Source organism: Leptosomus discolor, chromosome 25 (genome assembly GCF_034619465.1).
Source record: "Leptosomus discolor isolate bLepDis1 chromosome 25, bLepDis1.hap2, whole genome shotgun sequence".
In the NCBI taxonomy this organism is placed as follows: Eukaryota; Metazoa; Chordata; class Aves; order Leptosomiformes; family Leptosomidae; genus Leptosomus; species Leptosomus discolor.
Genome location: NC_141415.1, coordinates 8,039,097 through 8,053,052, shown reverse-complemented (window position 1 = coordinate 8,053,052; position 13,956 = coordinate 8,039,097). Strand labels below are relative to the sequence as shown.

The following is a 13,956-nucleotide window of genomic DNA, read 5'->3' as shown; positions in this document are numbered from 1 at the left end:
CCACACCTTCGCTTCCTGAGCTCCGCTTGCCCTTCCTTGTTTGTGTGAGTTCGATTTCCATCAATACACAGTCGCTAACTCGAAAATTGCTCCTTCCTTGTTTCTGTTGTTTCCTGGCAGTCTCCGCCTTCTGCGCTTACTGTAAGCTCTGCAGCTCCTTCCCTGCCGCCCGGAGCAGAGGCAGGCATGCGTGCTGTCTGGCCAGGGGGTGCCTGGAAGACGTTGGCACCAGGTTAGAGCTTTGTATCTGTCACTAGTGACCTGCATGCCCAGACCCTTCCCTTCCCTCCCCCCGAAAGAAGGTAGGAAAGCCTTGGGCGATGGTGCTGCTCTTGAGGAGAAAGCTTTGCTGGAGGCAGGCACTTGGGGAGTGAGCTCTCGTGTGGGGAAGCTCGGTGCTCACGAGGCTGAAGGGGGATAGATGGGAGCTCAGCTCCTGAAGCCGAGCCCGGAGCTGCGTTCCCTGTGCTCGGGGTGCTCCTGCGCAGCTCTGCCCAGGTCCGAGGGGTTTGGTGGCGTTGGGAGCTGCCTGCGACGTAACTTTTAACCCTGGTCTGACCCTGAGGTGCGAGGAGCAGCGTGAAGCGAGGCTTCCTACCTCTGTGGGTTTGTGAGAGCGGCTGCGCCTGGCCCGACCTGCTCGGGGCTGTGCCCAGCCCTGCGGGCTTGTGCCTCCCTCAGCCCTCGGGGTCTGCGGGCTGTGAGACCCTCCGCAGGGGCAGGAGAGGATGAGGCTCAGCTCCGCAGCCAGGGCCCGCCTGCTGCGCCCCCATAGCCTGGTGCAAATGGCCACCAGCTGCCAGTGCCAGCGGGAGCTCTGCTCTTCTGATCTCGGGTGTTTCAGATTAATTTCGTGACCTGTGGTGAAAAGAGAATGAGTCAGAATCTGGGCTTTCTTCAGCGTCACAGCTGGGGCAGCTGGAGTGAAACCTCTCTGCTGGTGCTCTGCCTGGGAAGCTCGCCCCGGCCGGGCTGGGGCTGCAGCCGCCTTCCGCGCCCGCCTGCGGCTGGATGGCGAGCGGAGCCTTCGCCATGGAGCGCTGCCGCTGGGCCCTCGCTTTTTGGTGCTCCGGCTGCTTCACCGCTCGCCCTGCAGGGAGGAGAGGCTGCGTGGCCGAGTCCTGCGCTGCCGGGGCTCGGGGCTGAGTGCCGGGGTGCAGATGTCGGCGGGTGTGAAAAGGGCTTTTCCCTCGCAGCCAGGCCGGTTCCTTCCGCACCCCCCGAGGTGTGCGTGCCGTTATTCCCGCACTAACATGCGGTTTCGGTCTGCGGTTCTGCCTTCCCTCGACCCAGGCCCGCCCGGGGTGATGGCAGCCCTGCCGGCGGGAGCTGGCAGCCGCTCTCGCCTTACCGGAGCCCAGCCTGGAGGCACAAACCGGTGCCGGCCCCAGGGCTCCTTGAACTGGTCCAGCAGCTGCTGGCTCGGGGCAGGTTTTGCTGAAGAGGATCCAGCTCCTGGGTGTGTGATCAGCTCCGTGGGGACGCCAGGCCCGGGCTTATCTCTCGGGGTGCGTTGGAGCTCTGCAGTGCCGTGAGCCCAGAGCTGTGCCCCCGGCAGCTGCCCCAGCCCCGTGCCGCCCTCGGAGGGCCGGGCGCTGCCTGGCTCTTGCCCACGCCAGCCCCCTCGGAGCTGTGTGCCCAGGGCTCGCCGTGGCCCGGCTGCCTCTGGTCCTGGCCCTGTGAACCCTCCCCAGAGGGCAGCAGTGGTGGTGGCTGGGTCCTGCCAAGGGACTGGCAGGAGGGAGCCTGGAGGCTCCCGGGTGCCGGCTCTGAGCAGCACGTGTGTCCGTCCCACCAGGTCCCCGGAGCCGGCCAGGATGGCGCAGTGGAACCAGCTGCAGCAGCTCGACACGCGGTACCTGGAGCAGCTCCACCAGCTCTACAGCGACAGCTTTCCCATGGAGCTCCGGCAGTTCCTGGCCCCGTGGATTGAGAGCCAGGACTGGTAAGGCCTTGCAAAACGCTGACGTGGGGACTTTGCTCGGGACACCCGCTCTGGAGAGGCGGCGGGTCTGGAGGAGCTCTGCTGCTCTCCCTGGGCTCTTGACGTGGCAGGACTGGTGTCCCTCCCCGAGGCTCGTGTGGCGTGGAGGGGAGAGGGACTCTGTGCGTGTGGCGTCAGACTCCGGCCCGGGAGAAGGGGGAGCTCCGAAGCGGAGGCTCCCCCGTCCAGGGCTGACTTACGTTGGCCTCTGTTGCAAACGAGGTTGACACAGAGCACCAGTTCCTGGATCCTGTCCAGAGAGCACGTGGGACTGTGAGGCGCTTGCGTGCGCTGTCTGCCTGGCTTAAGGCCAGGCGTTAGACGCGAGTCCAAAACCCCCCCGTCGCCCTGCCCTTGCAGGCGCAGTCCGAGGGCCCAGTTTGTTGGCGTGAAGCAAGTCGGGCCGCTCTTGGCCCGTCTCTGGTGCAGGTCAGGGAGATGCTGGGTGTTAAATGGCACGGGGGGCAGCGGGGGGCAGCAGAGCCGCCCTGCCCGCAGCGCTGCCTTTGGTGCTGCCGTGCCCCGTGCCGGGCACCCAAGGCTCTGCCCTTCCTGGCGCAGGGCCTACGCCGCCAGCAAGGAGTCGCACGCCACGCTGGTGTTCCACAACCTGCTGGGGGAGATCGACCAGCAGTACAGCCGCTTCCTGCAGGAGTCCAACGTCTTGTACCAGCACAACCTGCGCCGCATCAAGCAGTTCCTGCAGGTGAGACGGGAAGCGCTGGTTTGGCAGGGGGGCTGCGGGGGGAGCCTGGGGAAGTCCGACGGCTCCTCGGCACAGCTCGCGACTCGCAGCCCTGAAGGACGTGGAGGTCCCGGGAGTTCCCTTGTGCCGGCTAACCTTGGGGGTTTGAACCTTTTACAGAGCAGATACCTGGAGAAGCCGATGGAGATAGCCCGCATCGTGGCTCGCTGCCTGTGGGAAGAGTCCCGGCTCCTCCAGACGGCTGCCACCGCAGCCCAGGTCAGTGCCTCGGGTGTCCTGGGGCCGCCGTCCCACCCCCCGCCCAGCAGCGCGGTGCAGTGGGGAGCTGCCCCCTTGCTCCCTGCAGTCAGGAAAGCCGCTTTGGGCTGCGAGCCGGTCCAGCTGCGGTGGCTGATGACTGGTAACTGCTGCTCCCGGGCAGCCCCTGCTTCCCGCCGGGACGCTGCCTGGGCGCTCCCTGCCTGGGCGGCTCGGAGCTCTGCGCGCCCGGCTCTCCTCTCGCCCCTTGCGCGGGGTGGGCCTGGCTGTGCCGCCCTGGAGCTAATGCTGCGAGCGAGCAGCTTGCATGGCTCTGTTAGCGAGGGGGGGGAAGATCCTTCCTGCGAAACCGCCCCAGGCTGGGAGGGGAGCGTCCCTGGCCCAGTTCTAATGCCCTCCTTGTCCCCGCTGCAGCAAGGGGGACAGGCAACACATCCGACAGCCGCCGTAGTGACGGAGAAGCAGCAGATGCTGGAGCAGCACCTGCAGGATGTGAGGAAGAGGGTGCAGGTATGTGTGCTGCCTCGGCACCTTCTCCTTTCCCCACCGCGGTGATTTAGCGCTTTGAATAAATCCCTATCTCTTGCCTTGCAGGATCTGGAGCAGAAGATGAAAGTGGTGGAGAATCTCCAGGATGACTTTGATTTTAACTACAAGACTTTGAAAAGCCAAGGAGGTAATGGAAGCTCATTAGCATCTGGCAAACCAAAGTGTGTTCCTGCAAGGAAGCTTGCTGGAGGGCGTGTTCCAGCCCTCCCGGTGCCTCCTCTCCGAGCAGGAAGGGTGGCTGAGCTCAGGGCATTTGCATGGCAATTGGAGAAACCCTGTCTTTTGTTCCTGCCACTGACACTGCCTCCAGGGGAGCTAAACCGGAGCTCTGCCGGTGAGCAGAGGGTTGGCATGTGGAGGCGATAGCGCTGCTGTGTGTGCAGGAAAGCCACAAGGTGCTCGGAGCCTGTGTGAGGTCGCTGCTTAACTGCTGACGGCTTTCTAGAGTGCCTGCTCCTTCGCAGTGGAAGTCTTTCGTTTGTGTGATGCTTGGGAGGGCAGGAGGCGTCCATGTGCATGGCTGAAGCTTTCTCGCCTCTCTGCGCAGACATGCAGGATCTGAACGGGAACAATCAGTCCGTGACCCGGCAGAAAATGCAGCAGCTGGAACAGATGCTCACGGCGCTGGACCAAATGCGAAGGGTAAGTCGTGCGGCCGGACCCCCGGATCGCCCCTGGGGCGCCGTGGTGCCCTGTCTCTGGGGTACGAGTTCGGTGTTGCTGCGTGGCCAGAACCGAGAGCAGCGCAGGAAACGCAGCCCTGGGCGACAGCTTTGTTGTCTGTGAATGTGAAACTTGCAGATCTCGGAGGGAGTCGGAGGGTGTTGAAGGTTCTGCTTTCCTTTTTGACAGGGTATTGTGAGCGAGCTGGCTGGGCTGTTGTCAGCCATGGAGTACGTGCAGAAGATGCTGGCAGATGAGGAACTGGCAGACTGGAAGAGACGGCAGCAGATCGCCTGCATCGGCGGCCCACCGAATATCTGCTTAGACCGGCTCGAGAACTGGTGGGTGCTGGCTGGGGGTTGCATCAGTCCCTAGAGGGGTGCCAGTCCAACACCTGCGGTGGAAACGAGCTCTTTGCCTCTGGAAACAGCCTTGCAAAATGGCTTCTGATGCCTGCAAGCCTAAATGTAACCCGCTCGTTGGACTGACCCTCGGTAGTGGGCACTGGTGCTGGAATGGTTACCCCAGGCCTGGGGGATTTTAAGGCTGCTGTGAGATGTTCCTGGTGAGTCTCTGCAGAACTTGGTGCAGGTTTCTTTTGTAATGTGAGGCTGAGAAAAATGTGCTGGGCCAGGAGCCATAGGCATGTTCTGTTCTCTGCTGGTTTGGTATGGGGAGCACCCTCTCATGCAAGCCGAGGGAAGAGGAGGGCTCTGCGGGCTGGGACACGCAGGGCTCGGCAGCCAGAGCTAACGCTGGTTCTTCCCGCTCCCCTAGGATAACCTCTCTTGCCGAATCGCAGCTACAGACCCGGCAGCAGATCAAGAAGCTGGAAGAGCTGCAGCAGAAAGTGTCCTACAAAGGCGACCCAATCGTCCAACACCGGCCCATGCTGGAGGAGCGGATTGTGGAGCTGTTCAGGAACCTGATGAAAAGGTGCCGAGGGCCGGGAGGGAGCTGTGGGCGGTCCCCTGGTGGGGAGGGGTGGGCAGCGAGTGTGCTGGGCCGGACCTGAGGGGTGACTGTGGTTCTTGTGCCTTTCCCCTGCAGCGCCTTCGTCGTGGAGAGGCAGCCCTGCATGCCCATGCACCCCGACCGGCCCCTGGTCATCAAAACCGGCGTGCAGTTCACCACCAAAGTCAGGTGAGTGGCGGGCCCCCGTGAGCCCGCAGGGAGGGCAGCCGTGCCGGGGAGAGCAGAGCAGGAGCGCTCTCGGAAGGAGGTGCTGGTGTGGATCCAGCCTCCCGCTGGTGCTGGGAGGGGAGGGACCCCAGCAGGCTGGCCCTGCCGGAGCGCCACCTGCGTGACTCGGTGCGGGGATGGCGGCGGCTGGCTGGGGCTCTGCCGCGCTCCCGGAGGCAGCCGGGGTTCCGGTAAATCCTGCGGCGGGAAGCGTCGGCGCATCCCTGGCCGGCTGCCGCTCAGCTGGCCCGTGTTCCCCGGCGGCCTCCGCAGAGAGCAGCTGCTCCGGCACCAGGCTCTGCCTGGAGCGTCTTCACCGACTCCCGGCTGAGCCCCTGTTGCCCCCTGGGCACGTGGCAGCATCTGGCCGCAGAAGAGTGTGGCGGGTGTTTGCTCAGAGCCGATCTCTGCCCGCTGTGGGCAGCCAGCGGCCAAAACGAGCCGCCCTTGGGGTGCTCCGGGGAGCATCAGCACCTCCCAGTTCTGGGGACGGGTGCTGGGGCTGACGTGTCGCAGGGCTGCGTGCAGGTGGGCGCGGGGATGCTGGAGGGGCTGGGTAATGCCGCGTCCCCGTGAGCTGTGGCGCTGCCCGCTGCGGGATGCGCATGGCACTGCGGCTCTGCCGTCTGTGCCCGACGCTGTGTTGAGCTGGAGTTGTTCCTCTGGGCGGGACGGTCACGCTCTGCGTCTGCTGACTCTTTGCAGGTTGTTGGTCAAGTTTCCAGAGCTGAACTATCAGCTGAAAATTAAAGTCTGCATTGACAAGTGAGTCCTGTGCTCTGCTCCCGGTGGCGTGGGGTGGGCTTTCTGGAGTGGACCGTGTTCCTGCTGCCGTTGGGTCAGGCTCCATCGCTGCGCCAAGGCCCAGCGTGACCCCCAGTAGAAGGGGAGGGTGGTGCTGGGTCCCAAGGGTTCGTTCCCAAGCGGGGGGCAGCCTGGGGGGCCTGTGGGGCTCCGTGTTGTGATGCAGCCAGCCCTGCACACCAGCTTGTCTGCATCAGGGTGGGAAGGTCACGGCCATGACCGGGTGTCTCTCTCCCCTTTTCTAGGGACTCTGGGGATGTTGCAGCACTTCGGGGGTAAGTGCAGTAATTTTTAATTTATTTTTTCTTGCTTGCTTCTGCTTTTAATCCTGGCAAACATCCTACTGCATGTTTGCTCTGAGAGGGCCATGTCAGCCACGCTCTCTTTCCTCTTTCGAGGTCCCGGAAGTTTAACATCCTGGGGACAAACACCAAGGTCATGAACATGGAGGAGTCGAACAACGGCAGCCTCTCGGCAGAGTTCAAGCACCTGGTAGGTCCCACGAGCTCTCGGGCTGCTCCCGTTGAGGCCGCGTGCCGTCGCGGTGTCGCTTCAGCCCGTTCCTTCTCTCGGCAGACCCTGCGGGAGCAGCGGTGCGGTAACGGAGGCAGAGCCAACTGCGATGTAAGTGCTGGGGGGCTCAGCCCCCAGGGGAAGCGGGAGCCCAGCCCCGGGAGGGGGTGTCCGCAGGCACCCTCTGGCGTGTCGGCAGCTGCCGGACCAGCCCTCCCCACCCAGGCCTGAGCAGCAGCGCTGGGTCTGGCGGCCGAGGGCAGGTGTCCCCTGCGTGCTCATTGCGTCCTCCTCCGCCCTAGGCCTCGCTGATAGTCACCGAGGAGCTGCACCTCATCACCTTCGAGACAGAGGTGTATCACCAGGGGCTGAAGATCGACCTGGAGGTGAGCGGTGGGTCACTGCCTGTCGCTGCCGTGGGCCTGGGTGCAGAGGAGCCCTGGGAGATGTCCCAGCCTGTGGTCGCATCCTGTCTTTGCAGACCCACTCGCTGCCCGTGGTGGTCATCTCCAACATCTGCCAGATGCCCAACGCCTGGGCGTCCATCCTGTGGTACAACATGCTGACCAACAACCCCAAGGTAGGGCCCGGTGCCGTGGGGGCAGCTGGCAGAGCAGCGGTGCAGGCTGCAGGCAGGGGGAGCGAGGCTGTGGCCTGGGAGCAGGGCTGGGGCAGGACCTGCCCTGCTTCTGTCCCATGTCCTGCTCAGGGCTGAGGTTTTTCTCCTCGTGCAGAACGTGAACTTCTTCACCAAGCCCCCCATCGGGACCTGGGACCAGGTAGCAGAGGTGCTGAGCTGGCAGTTCTCCTCCACCACGAAACGCGGCCTCAGCATCGAGCAGCTGACAACGCTGGCAGAGAAACTCCTAGGTAGGGCGGCGTGGGTGTCCTGCCTGTGCTGCTGTCCCTTGGGGCGGCTCCCTGTCTGTAAATGCAGTGCAGGGGCAAGATGCTGGTGTTCGGGAGGGGAGCTGTGATTTCCAGTCGCTTGGTTTTCTCCCAAACACCACAAACCTCGAGTTGCTCCTTGGAAATGGTGTCTTCGGAAGAGCGGTGCTCTCTAAATGTTGGTGCTCATGTTCTCTGCCAGGGCCAGGTGTGAACTACTCCGGCTGTCAGATCACCTGGGCCAAGTTCTGCAAGGTACAACTCCCTCTCATCCCCTAAGCACCTTCCCTTGGCTGTTGCCTTCCTCCAGGCCGCGCTCACAGCCTCTCTGCCCTCTTCCTCAGGAGAACATGGCTGGCAAAGGCTTCTCTTTCTGGGTCTGGCTGGACAACATCATTGACTTGGTGAAAAAGTACATCCTGGCGCTGTGGAACGAAGGGTGAGCCTCGGCCAGCGTCGCTCCAGAGACCCTTGGTTGGGCTGGGCCTTGGTTGGGGTCCCATGAGTCCTGTGCTGATGGAGTGGGGTACCTCCTGCCGGTGGGCTTTCCTGGGATGCTGCTTCTGTCCAGGCCCTGTTGGCTGGTCCAGAGTGAAAACCCACCTGGGAATCCTTAAAATGTCGTTGGCTCTGCTGGTGGCCAGGCCAGGCCCTGCTGCTGTGCAGAGCTGGCAGGGCTCACGTCCTGGAGCAGCTGCCCCGGTGCCCTGACCCGCCCTCGCTCCCCAGGTACATCATGGGGTTCATCAGCAAGGAGCGGGAGCGAGCCATCCTGAGCACCAAGCCTCCGGGAACCTTCCTGCTGCGGTTCAGCGAGAGCAGCAAGGAGGGCGGCATCACCTTCACGTGGGTGGAGAAGGACATCAGCGGTACGTTGCTCTCCCTGCTGCGGCCCTGGCTCCGAAGGGGGCTTGGAACCCCCTGATGAGACACTTGTTCTTTGTCCTCGTCCTGCTGAGCCCTCTGCCTAGGTTAACTCTGAGAGACCTTTACTGGTCTCTGCCTCCTGGGTGTCCCTGCCCATGTGCTGCCCACGGGGCGCAGTTTTCAGCGGCATTGAAGCCACCAGCAGGTCCCTGTCCTGCCCCGTGGTGTGCTGGGTGCCTCCTGAGGCTGAGCACGGCCCCAGGCCCATCGTGTCCCCGCTGCTCCCGGGGTGTTGGAGGAAAGCCCTGCCTTTGCCCGAGGAACGCGGGTGTCTTGCCCCATGTCAAACGTCTCCTTGTGCAGGGAAGACCCAGATCCAGTCTGTGGAGCCTTACACCAAGCAGCAGCTGAACAACATGTCGTTCGCGGAGATCATCATGGGCTACAAAATCATGGATGCCACCAACATCCTGGTGTCCCCCCTGGTGTACCTGTACCCGGACATCCCCAAGGAGGAGGCGTTTGGGAAGTACTGCCGCTCTGAGAGCCAGGAGCACTCTGAAGCTACTGACTCAGGTAGTCGTTGACTGTCTGCGCTCCAGCACGGCTCCCGTGTCGCGGGGAGGCTCCAGGGACAGCACTGGTGGAAGAGCTGTCACCAGCCAGGATCCTGGGCTGGTCCCCGGTGGCCGTAGCCCCAGCGTGGGACTGGTGGGGGGGTCCCCGTGGGGTGCGGGTGGGGTGGGTGCTGCCCGCAGGTCTGTGCTGCGGAGGGGGAGGAGAGCGGGGCTCCTCCTCGGGCGGCTGGTGACGGGGCTGCTCGCTCCTCTGCAGGTGCTGCCCCGTATCTGAAGACCAAGTTCATCTGTGTCACACCGTGAGTGTTCCCAGGGGGTGTCTGTGAGCAGGGGGGGGGCATTTGCATGCTCAGCCTCACTTGAGGGGGGGGGGGGGTCCTTCCCACTGCTGCCCGGACTCTGCCTGGGTGCCACGAGGCTGCCAGCCTGGGCAGGGGCAGACCGCGGGGGTTGAGCCAGGCTCCGGCTCGCTGCCCTGACCACAGGCCTGTCCCTCCCCTCCTGGGGCCCCTTTGCTCTGGAGGGCTCTTGGGACGGGCTGGGCCGTGCCTGGGGCCCGTCGGGGGGCAGAAGGGGGGGGTTGTCAGAGCTCTGGCCCAGCCCTGACTCCAGAGGTTTCCGTGCTTTTCCCTTCCTCCCTCGGACAGCACCTCCTTCAGCAACACCATCGACCTGCCCATGTCCCCGCGCACCCTGGACTCGCTCATGCAGTTTGGCAACAGCAGCGAGGGAGCAGAGGCCAACGCGGGAGGGCAACTGGGTGAGTCTGGTGGGACGCGGCACCCGAGGGGGCCCTGGCTGCAGCCCCCCGTGGGCCCCGTAACCCCCGGCCGCGTCTCCCCGCAGAGTCGCTGACCTTCGACATGGAGCTGACCCCGGAGTGTGCTTCTTCGCCCATGTGAGCTGCTCCGCCGGCGCTCGCGGGGCCCTCCCAGGACAGGGGCTCCCGCCGCCAAAGAGCTCCCCCGGTCTCGCCCTGCTCGGTCACGGTTGCTCTGGGCCTTTCCTCGGGAGGAGCTGGGGGCCGGGGTCCTTGCCACCGATTCCTTGTTTGACCCACATGAACACCCCCCTCTCCAGGGTGGTCCTGTTCGTCTCTTTGGGGGGAGGGGGGGACGAACCTTTTTCTATTTCCTTCCATAACAGTTTTTTTATTATTGTTTCGCTCATTCAAGTGCCTATTAGCCTCCGATCGCAGCCTCGGTGTTTACAAACGCTTCTGCAGCCCGTCGCTGCCCGCTCTCCAAAGCTGCTTCCCTCACTGCCGGCGTCCCAAAGCCCCTGAAGAGCCGGAGCCCGGGTTTCCCTCCGGGCACCCGAGAGGGGATCGGCCGCTCCCGGGTTACCCGGCGCACTGCGCGGGGGGGGTCTGCCTTGCTGCTGCCCCAGCAGCCCTCCCAGAGCCCGGCGTGCGGCGGGACCCCCGCTCTGGGCCAGGACGGCCAGCACAGGGCTCGGAGCTGCGAGGGGGAAGGGCCCGGGCGCTCCTGCCCTGCAAGGGCGATGCTTCTGCTGGCTCAGCCTGGGCTTTGCTGGGAGCAGGGAGGTTCGGGGGGTGCCTGTGCTTGCCACCACCTTCCCTCTGCGGGCACAGAGATCCAGCTGGCTCCAGCAGCCCCGTGGCTCCTGCTGGGACAACTGGTTTCTCTGTGGTGCAGAGGCTGCCACTGGGGCAGGGCAGTGACTTGTCCCGACACCAGCGCCCGCTTTGTGAGCGTGCAGCGTTCGCATCCTGGGTCTGTTTTGGGACCTGGGTGTAACCACAGAGCTGCCCCCTCTGTGGCTGCCCCGTGGCCAGGCTGGTGGCAGGAGCGTGGCTGTGCCCCCCTCGCTGGAGTTAGACCCCGGGGGGAAGGTGGGGAGGCTGCTGGATCCAGCGTGACCTGCAGTAGATGCCTGGCCTGGCCCTTTTCCCCCTGGCACGGCTTGGGATGCCCCAGGCAGTGGGTTTGCAGCTTCTCGGGGGGCTTCGCGGGGCATTTTAGTTGGAGGTTGGCTGTCACTGTTACGATGGGAGGTGGCAGGAGCTGAAGGGAGCAGGATCTACACAGGGAGAGGAATCTGCTGTTGGCTGACGCTCGACAGCGCTGTGGGTGAGCAAAGGGTGGGTTTCCTTGCTCGGGGGGGTCGAGGGGCGGTGGAAGCTGGGCTGGGCTGGTGGATGTGGGTCTGCAGGGAGCCCTCCTGCCCTTCCCATGCAGTGGGCATGCAGACACCGATGAGCGAGGAAGGGGAGGGAGAGGCAGCAGGAGAGCTGCCTGCTCCCCTCCAGCATCTGGAAGCCCGAGGTGGGAACGGGGCTGTGGCTGCCCCAGAGGGGGCACACGAGCCGGGGGTGCTGTGCTCGGCCGGGCCCGTGCTTTGGGGCAGGGCTGCGGGAGCTGTCGGCGCTGAGGGTAACATCGGCGGAGAAACGTCTTGCTGGGCACCAGCCCTGGGCTTCACCGGTCTCTGCTGTGTCTTGATTTGGCCCAGGGTGGAGAGGGGACCCTCAGTCGTCCGTACAGCGACGCTGCTGTGGCGCAGGGTGGACCCGTCGTGTGGCTCTGGCTTTTCTGCCCCGTAAAGACCGTGGGGTGTCCCCACAGCCCCCAGCTGTGGGCAGGGAGCCAGAGGGCAGGGCAGGGGGTAGGATCCCCAGGGGCAAGGAGCGAGGGCTGGGGGCTCCGGGCCAGCCCCCTTAGCTGTGTGGGGGCAGGAGGCTGTGGCTGGCCCTGGGGCCAGGAATGCCCTTTGGAGTTGGGAGGTGCTTGGGGGGGAGAAGGGCTGTCTGCCCCCATGCTCGCCTGTAGCTGCCTCCAGCTGCAGTCACTGTAGCCCTGGGCAGCGTTCAATACTGTAAAAAAATTTAATTTTTTTGTATATTTTATTGCTGTATCTATAGGCTTTAACCTTCTCCAAAATAAAGGCTCTGAAGCGACGTGCTGTGGGGGTGTGAGTTCGCTGTCTGCCCGTGGCGCCTGCCCTACCCCGCTCCGGGAACTGGGGCCTCCGTCAGCGAAACGCCGGAGCTGCGGTTTGCTCAGCACGAACCCGCCTGCCCCGGTGCTGCCTGCGCGGTGCTGCCTGGGCCGGGCCCGCGCCCTGCCCGCCACGCGTGGGCAGCCTGACTCGGCCCCCGCCACCACCTTATCGGGGCAGGGCAGGGCCCCTGGGGGGCTGGCGGGGGGTATCGCCCCAGCCCAGGGCTGGTTTCTGTCCCCCCCCCCGGAGCAGCGCCTGGGTCTCCTCCGCTTGCGTAAAGGAAACTGGTGCCAGCGTGGGAGGACGTGGCTGTGCCGGGGCCGTGCTCGGTGGCACCTGGGGCTACACAGGGACCCCTGTGGGGGGTCACGGGGCTCTGGGTGGAAGTGACATTCCTCACCACCCCTCACCTCGGGACCGTGGTCCTGGGCTGGGCAAGGGGGCAGCTGCCCGGGAGCCCGGCGGGGACCTTCCCTCGCTGGAGCCCGGGCCGAGGGCAGCAGGTCCCAGGCTGGAGGGCGAGGTGCAAGGAGCAGCCGGTGGCCCATGGAGCACCAGCACCACCTGCGGCCCTCTGCAAAGCCGGGGAGCAGCAGAGCCGTTGCAGGGTTTGGGCTCTCCTGAGGCCAAGAGGGAGAGATTATTGCTCTGTCAGAGCAGGATTAGCAGGGGGATTTTTCATGCAGGTCATGGTCAATAAATCCCCTGTAGCCCCTGTGGAACTGGCTGCGCTGGGCTGGTTCGAGGCGCTGGAGATGGCCCTGGAGCTTCCTGCACCCTCCCCACGCCCCGGAGTTTGAGCCGAGGCCATCGTGTGTCCCATGCGCTGGGAACCAGCCCCGCCAGGACCCTCCATTTCACCGTTGAACCAAACCAAGGCTCTGCACGGAGCTGGCAAACCCATTCCTGCCTCCGAGGCAGCTGCATGGGATCGTGCACCGGCTCTGGCAGCGCAGCTGGGGCTGCTGGGAGCGGGGGGCAGCTCACACGGGAACGTGTGAACCCCAGCGGTTCCCAGCTCCCCTCTGCCAGCTGCAGAAAGGGGTGGAAAACCCCGGAACAAGGGGTTTTCTTACCAACATGCAAACCCTGGGGTTGCCGCAACCGTCTGCTGTCAGGAACGCAGCGTCCCGTCCCGCACTCCTGCAGATAAGTGGTTTCTTATCTCCCTGCACCCACATGCCCGCTGCATCCCTGTTGGAACCTGCCCCGTTCCCCGGGTTTAGGCGGGGGGGGCAGCCCTTGAGCAATGGGGTGAAGCGGCCGCCGATCCCGTCTCGGGGGTCGCAGTTGTGAACGCTCGGGCTGGCAGCGCGGTTGGCAAGTGCTGCAGCCTCATTGCAGCAGGAGAAAGCGCCTGGGGGAGGTCCCTGTGCTGGGAGGGGGTGGCTGGACCCCTGTGGCACCGCAGCTGGGGGCCAGCTGGGGCAATGGGTGCTTGTCACCGCTCTGTCCCCCCTCCTGCTGCCCAGGCCATCCCTGGGGGGCTGCAGTTTGTGCGGGGCTGGGCTCCCCGCTTTCTCCCCGCGCTGGGTGCTGCAGCAGGACCCAGGTGGGAGGGTTAGCCGCTGGGGGAATGGGATTGTTTGTGGCTCTGAAAGGAGGTCACGGGGGCGGCTTTGCTCCTTCCCCAGGGCTGCCCCCTCCAGCAGCGCAGCAGGGAGGGAGCAGGGTCGGTGTCTGAGCCAAACGTGCAAACGGATTAGGGGTTTCCAAATGCAGATAAGCTGCTTGGGACGCAGACGCTTGCGTGACGGGGACAGGGCGGCCCCGCAGGGACGAGCAGCCACCTGCCAGGGCGACCTGTGCTGCTGTTGGCACGGGCGAGCCGGCAGCTCTCGTGGGGCCCTGGCTGCAGCTCGCCGAGCCCTGGGGTCCCGCCGGCCCCAGGCGAGTCCAGCCTGTGCAATATTGACAGTTCCTTGGGGATAAACCTGCAGATGGGGATTAGAGAGGCCGTGGCACAGCCGCGATTACAGCCCTAGTCCCTGGGGTCAAGT

At 64.6% G+C, this 13,956-nt stretch overlaps 1 protein-coding gene across 10 annotated transcripts; it reads left to right on the top strand.

The window, feature by feature from the left end:
* The first annotated feature begins 1,778 nt into the window (after positions 1-1,778).
* STAT3 (signal transducer and activator of transcription 3) lies at positions 1,779-10,360 on the top strand. 10 transcript variants are annotated; one of them, XM_086477813.1, is made up of 23 exons: positions 1,779-1,945; positions 2,546-2,690; positions 2,850-2,948; positions 3,363-3,458; positions 3,543-3,624; positions 4,045-4,139; positions 4,350-4,501; positions 4,938-5,096; positions 5,211-5,303; positions 6,048-6,107; positions 6,392-6,421; positions 6,545-6,638; positions 6,723-6,770; positions 6,962-7,045; positions 7,141-7,239; positions 7,394-7,529; positions 7,750-7,802; positions 7,892-7,986; positions 8,277-8,416; positions 8,778-8,993; positions 9,249-9,291; positions 9,640-9,752; positions 9,839-10,360. In XM_086477813.1, the coding sequence occupies exons 1-23, from the start codon at positions 1,818-1,820 to the stop codon at positions 9,892-9,894; spliced, it is 2,316 nt and encodes a 771-aa protein (XP_086333939.1). In that variant the 5' UTR covers positions 1,779-1,817; the 3' UTR covers positions 9,895-10,360. The 10 variants fall into 10 exon arrangements, with proteins under 10 accessions (XP_086333939.1, XP_086333935.1, XP_086333932.1 ...); XM_086477809.1 differs by having other exon boundaries at positions 1,809-1,945; positions 2,928-2,948; XM_086477806.1 differs by having other exon boundaries at positions 1,809-1,945; positions 7,415-7,529.
* The last annotated feature ends 3,596 nt before the right edge of the window (positions 10,361-13,956 follow it).